At 38.9% G+C, this 5,985-nt stretch overlaps 1 protein-coding gene across 1 annotated transcript; it reads left to right on the top strand.

Annotated features, from left to right (window-relative positions):
• Positions 1-2,813: 2,813 nt before the first annotated feature.
• LOC135613514 (probable nucleoredoxin 1-1) lies at positions 2,814-5,776 on the top strand. Its single transcript, XM_065110547.1, has 4 exons — positions 2,814-2,900; positions 3,379-3,858; positions 3,952-4,446; positions 5,060-5,776. Exons 1-4 carry the CDS (start codon positions 2,814-2,816, stop codon positions 5,774-5,776), a joined length of 1,779 nt encoding a protein of 592 aa, XP_064966619.1.
• The last annotated feature ends 209 nt before the right edge of the window (positions 5,777-5,985 follow it).

Raw genomic sequence — 5,985 nt, forward strand, 5'->3', positions numbered from 1 at the left:
TTCTTCCTCGTAGTTTCAAACATGAAACTCCACAAAGATGGCAATAAAATTAATGAAGAAAAATGCAACACGACATCAACTCATCATGATCTTAGCCTAACAAAGAATATAATAAACTACACCGTTGAATGAACTGTTAATTCTTTCATTAAATGCATGAAATATGGTGAAACTTTGTGGTTGCCGTATTGGTTGTATGTTCGCGTGCTCTGTTTTCTCAGGGTCTAATTACGTGAGTGTGCCTTTCCATATCATTAGGTTACGAATCAAGTCCGGGGTGTAGAACGCCTATCCACTCTTATACGAGGGCTAAAGTGGCATTCCATCGACAGTCCGACTACCGGAGATACTTCTTTCGATTGACTCCTTTTTGTTGGTTCCGCAGAATACGCATACACGTTGAGGGTGGACGAGAAGAGCGACTTGTACAGTTTCGGCGTGGTGCTTCTGGAGCTGGTGACCGGAAGGAAGCCCGTGGGCGAGTTCGGTGACGGCGTCGACATCGTCCAATGGGTTCGAAAGATGACGGACTCCAACAAGGAGGGACCGCTGAAGATTCTGGATCCCAGGCTTCCCACGGCCCCCCCGGACGAGGCCATGCACGTCTTCTACGTCGCCACGCTGTGTGTACAGGAACAGAGCGTGGAACGCCCCACGATGAGGGAGGTTGTCCAGATTCTTACGGATCCGCCGAAACAGGGAGAAGACCGCGAGACGCCCATCAAGGAAGCGGAGCAGCAGCAAGCAGCACAAAGCTCACCACCGCCTGATCTCCTCAGCGTTTGAATTGCTGGGGATCCAAAAGTTTTGCTCCACGCAGGGCTGGGGAGAACTCTTCTCTACGGCTGAAGCGGTGGGGTGGTTTAGGTTACTAGGTAATTTGGTTTCAGGTCCTCTATTGTGTGCGTGATCCTCGTAGCTCATCACATGCTGTGCTGCAGGTGGTATATATGTATACATATATATATACATATATATATACATATATAAATATAAATATATATACATGTATATATATATATATATACACATATATATATATACATATATATATATATACATATATATATATACATATATATATATATATATGTATATGTATATATATACATATACATATACATGTATATATATATTATATGTATATGTATATATATATATGTATGCATATGTATATATATGTATGTATATATACATATACATATACATATACATGTATATATATTATATGTATATGTATATATATATATATGTATGTATATGTATATATATGTATGTATATATACATATACATACATATATACATATACATATACATATATACATATATATGTATATATGTATATGTATATATGTATGTATATATATATATATGTATATATATGTATACATATTTATGCATACATATAGCAATAATTAAATTAAGGTTGGCATCCTATTTTAGTCATTCATATAGGGCTTCTATAGAACTAGCAGTCGATTGTTGCACCACCCCTTCACATAATTAATGTAATAATCAAGATTATTTCCGCTCATTTATAATTTAAAATTACCTTAGTTAGATCTTGCTTTATTTGTATTAATCCATTTGTTTGTTTGTGTAATATGATTAAGGAAATAATTAAAAAATTATATTATTAAGGAAATATCTAAATTCTAATTTCTTAAGGTCTGGGCAATTTAAGAATTTAATTATTTAATTGATTAATTAATTAATTAATATAAAAGTGTGATTTTTAAAAATATCCTTAAGGGGAAATCCCCTCCCCCGAGCGATCTTGCTCCTCTTCCTCCCCTATAAAAGAGGGGGTCGGACTATTTATTATTCATCATCAGTGGAGAAGTGGAGAGGAGTCCGACAGTGGGAAGATTGAGAGGAAACTTTATTTCGAAGAAGGTATATCTTCTATCTTTTATCAATTTATTATATATATAATATTAGTCAAATGATGATATTAAGGTTTATAAATTTTGAATTATATAAAAAATTTTGGAATTAAAATTATCTTAAAAGTTGTATGAATAAAAAGAAAATCATGTATAATTAATAATTTTAATAAAAATTATGATATTTTACCATCATTCTTTAAGTGGGTTTAATTAGTTTGGCATACTTATTTATTTGATCAATAAATTTTATGAAATTCATGTTTTTGCATTTCAAATCAAATTATGTTAATAATTAGGTAACTTAAGAATATATAGGGTAATCCTTTTCGAGGATTAATGAATTATTAAATATGATAATTGGATATTTTTACCATTCAGGAAGAAATATATTTCCATTTAAACGAGTAAAGGATATCACTTTATCAGTTGTTAGAAGTACGAGATGAGTTTTTTCCATAATTATTGGGAGAAATATATCTTCATCCGCTATCTATCGTATATCATCGGGTTTTCGATGTATGCTTATATTAGTTGACGATTATGTATGTGATCGAGATATATTATATATAATCGATATATAATTTTATTTATTAAATAAAAATTATTATTGTTTATAATGGTTCATAAATTTGTATTTGACATATGAGTTTCAAGCATATTTGATTTATTATCATATCATACGAAAATATAAATATGTAATATATATTATTTTATATTTATTTTCAGATCAACCTACTTGAATAAAGGAAACTTTTTTTAGCACAGCCAAGTAACTTTAGTTCATAAATTATATTATTGTAAGTACATGAATATTAAATTTAATGAAAATTTTGCCTCTGTAATTATGGATTTCATGTGATGATTTATTTATGATAATTGGCGTGTGACAGAAGAAGAGAAGGATTTAGCCACAGAGAGAAGAAATGACAGCGGAGAAGTGGCATTACAACGTGGTGTCGCTGCTCTCCGGAACGGAGAGGGACTTTCTCATCCGTAACAATGGCGAGAAGGTACTCGAAAGTCTTCCGTCAATTACTAATAATTGTTGAGCTTCATGTTAGGATCTTGTGGGACTTGCCTATCAATCTATTGCTACAGAAAGTTAGAAACTTGTCGAATTTGCCTATCAATCTAAGCTAGCCTCGATTTAGTAGATTTTGTTGGAAGCAAGAACTAGTCTTCCATGCTCGTCGGACAGTCTTTGTTTGCCTTTGAGATCTCCACCATGTCAAATGGATGCTCTGTCTTCGGCAAGAGCAAAGAGAGCATCTTTTGATCCGTGGTAAGGGACATAAAGCAATAGGATGCATCAAAGCCTGACGGGTTGAGTTTTGGATGAGAGATCGAGAGAGGTGTAGGAGGGAAGGAAAAGGAGGAGGATAAGATGAGGCGAACTGCATATTGCTAAAATGCCAATCTTTCCCTATTTGAAGTATGGAAAATGCATGGCAACTTTAGATTCTCACTGACAAGCTGTGATTTGTTCAGGTAGCCATCAGCAGTCTTGACGGGAAAAAGTTTGGTCTCTTCTTGTCGGACAACTGTTACGAAAAAATCGTCACTGATGATCTGATCAAAGTATACAATCAGCTGTCCTCGGAGGGCCGCGATTTCGAGATTGTCTTCGTGTCATGTGATTCATGCGAGGAGACCTTTAATAGGTACTTCTCAGATATGCCTTGGTTGGCAGTCCCATTTGCGGACTCCGACACACGCGAAAGGCTACATGATCATTTCGGCAGTTTCGAGGAGTATTATCCCGCTCAGCTTATCATCTATGATGCCGCTATTGGCATGGTCGTTAACGAAGAAGGTCTCCGAGCTGTGGCAAAATATGGTGTAAACGGGTATCCATTTACTGTTAAGAGGTTCTACGAGTTGGAGGCGGCTGCTAAGAAGGAACGGAGTCTTCGAAGTCTGTTGGTTTCGCCGTCCCGGGACTACTTGATCTCCAATGATGGATCCAAGGTAATCGATGATCTCCTTGTAGGAAGAGAATTAAACTACATTCTTGATCCACCAGCTTACTACCACCATCTAATCTACGCTAAATTGAAGCAGGTTGCCGTGTCGGATCTCGAAGGAAAGATTGTGGCTTTTTACTTCTGGTATAATATTCCTGATAAATACGGCGGTCCCAATAAGTTGACTCTGGTGCTGGCTGAAATCTATAGGAAGCTTAAGGAAGCCGGGGAGAGCTTCGAAGTTGTGCTGGTGCCATTAGATGATGATAAATCATCCTATGAACAAGGCCTGGCAAGCATGCCATGGCTCGCGATTCCTTTCGAAGACGAGGGCTGTGAGAAGCTTGTCCGCTACTTTGAGCTCTGGCCCTTCCATTTACCAACCGTGCTTGTGATCGGTGCCGATGGGAAGATTATGCTTAAAAATTACGATAGGCTCATCTCCAAGTATGGAGTTTTAGCATGGGAAGCATTCCCGTTCTCTAAGGAGCAACTGGATTTATTGCCAGAGAAGGCAAAGGCCGCACAAACACTGGAATCTCTTCTTGTTGCTGGGGACCTCGATTATGTCATTGGGAAAGAAGGCTTGAAGGTAATGAATTGAGCATATAGTGAATCCACAGCTTGGTATTGTCAATGGCTAAGCCCTCATCATTGTGTTTGACAGGTTCCAGTGAAGGAGCTTGTTGGCAAGACCATCCTCTTCTTCTTTGCAATGAGTGATTCGTTTCATTGCCAGAAATTTCTTCCCATGCTGATCGAGGCATATCACAAGATCAAGCGCATGGACAGTGCTTTCGAGGTGATCTTCGTCCCTATGGGCGGCTATATGGATTCGGGTGCTTTTGAGTTCTTCTTACGCATGCCTTGGTTGGCGGTGCCGGTGGATGATGAGAGAATAGGATCTTTGGAGAACACTTTAGAAGCTCATTACGTCAACACCCTGGTTGTCATTGGTCCTACAGGTCAAACGATCAGAAAGAACGCCGCAACTTCGTTGAAGATGTATGGAGCCGATGCCTACCCGTTCAGTGAAGAGAGGATCAAGGAGGTAGAGATGGCACAAACACTGGAATCTCTTCTTGTTGCTGGGGACCTTGATTATGTAATTGGGAAAGAAGGGTTGAAGGTAATGAATTGATCATATAGTGAATCCACAGATGGGCATTGTCGATGGCTTAATCTCTCATCATTGTGCTTCACAGGTTCCGGTGAAGGAGCTTGTTGGCAAGACCATCCTCCTCTTCTTCTCGATTCGCAGGTCCGGTACATGTCGTGGATTTCTTACCCATCTGATCGAGGAATATCACAAGATCAAGCACATGGATAGTGCTTTCGAGGTGGTCAACATCTCGATGGACAAGGATCAGGATTCCTTTGAGGAGTTCTTCTCCGGCATGCCTTGGTTGTCGCTGCCATTCGGTGATGAGAGGAAGAAATCTTTGAAACGTACTTTCCAAGCCGATATCATCTACCCCTCCCTGGTTGCCATTGGTCCTACAGGTCGAACTAGCACAAGGAACGCCATGCATTCGTTGGCGACCCATGGAGCCGATGCCTACCCGTTCAGCGAAGAGAGGATCAAGGAGTTGGACCAGAAGATAGACGAGATGGCAAAAGGATGGCCTGAGAAGAGGAAGCATGAGCAACACAAGCATGGGAAGTTGGAGTGGAGCTGCCTGCGTGGCCTGTATATGTGTCGTGACTGCCACAAGATTGGAAGTGGATGGTGCTACTTGTGCTCCACGTGCGGTTTCGGTCTCCACCCCAAATGTGCACTGAAGGAGGAGAAAAAGGAAGAGGAAGAACATGATGAAGGATCTGAGTGTGATGGAGAGGTTTACAACGATTTCGAAGATTCTGAAGATTCTGAAGATTCTGAAGATTCCGAAGATTTCGAAGATTCTGAGGATTCTGAATAAGAATAAGAATATGTAATGCAATGGTGTTTGTGTTTTGATGGGAAGAGCTTTAGATCGATGCAATGAAAGTAGCCGCATTATGATCGTCTGCAACTCGCAACATTTTTTGTTGACGAAAATCTTTTCTTTTTTGCTCCGTACGATCAATCAAGCTTCATAATAACAACACCAATTCAACAAACATATTTGAGCCACAAAGACCAAAGAAT

The sequence above is a fragment of the Musa acuminata genome, chromosome BXJ2-6 (genome assembly GCF_036884655.1).
Source record: "Musa acuminata AAA Group cultivar baxijiao chromosome BXJ2-6, Cavendish_Baxijiao_AAA, whole genome shotgun sequence".
NCBI lineage: Eukaryota > Viridiplantae > Streptophyta > Magnoliopsida > Zingiberales > Musaceae > Musa > Musa acuminata.

What these genes read in the sequence shown, in the direction of transcription:
- LOC135613514 (XM_065110547.1), top strand. Translation starts at nt 2,814, where the DNA reads ATGACAGCGGAGAAGTGGCATTACAACGTGGTGTCGCTGCTCTCCGGA. An exon ending in TCCGTAACAATGGCGAGAAG is followed by an intron (nt 2,901 to 3,378) that starts GTACTCGAAAGT and finishes TGATTTGTTCAG; the next exon opens with GTAGCCATCAGCAGTCTTGA. An exon ending in TCTCCAATGATGGATCCAAG is followed by an intron (nt 3,859 to 3,951) that starts GTAATCGATGAT and finishes AAATTGAAGCAG; the next exon opens with GTTGCCGTGTCGGATCTCGA.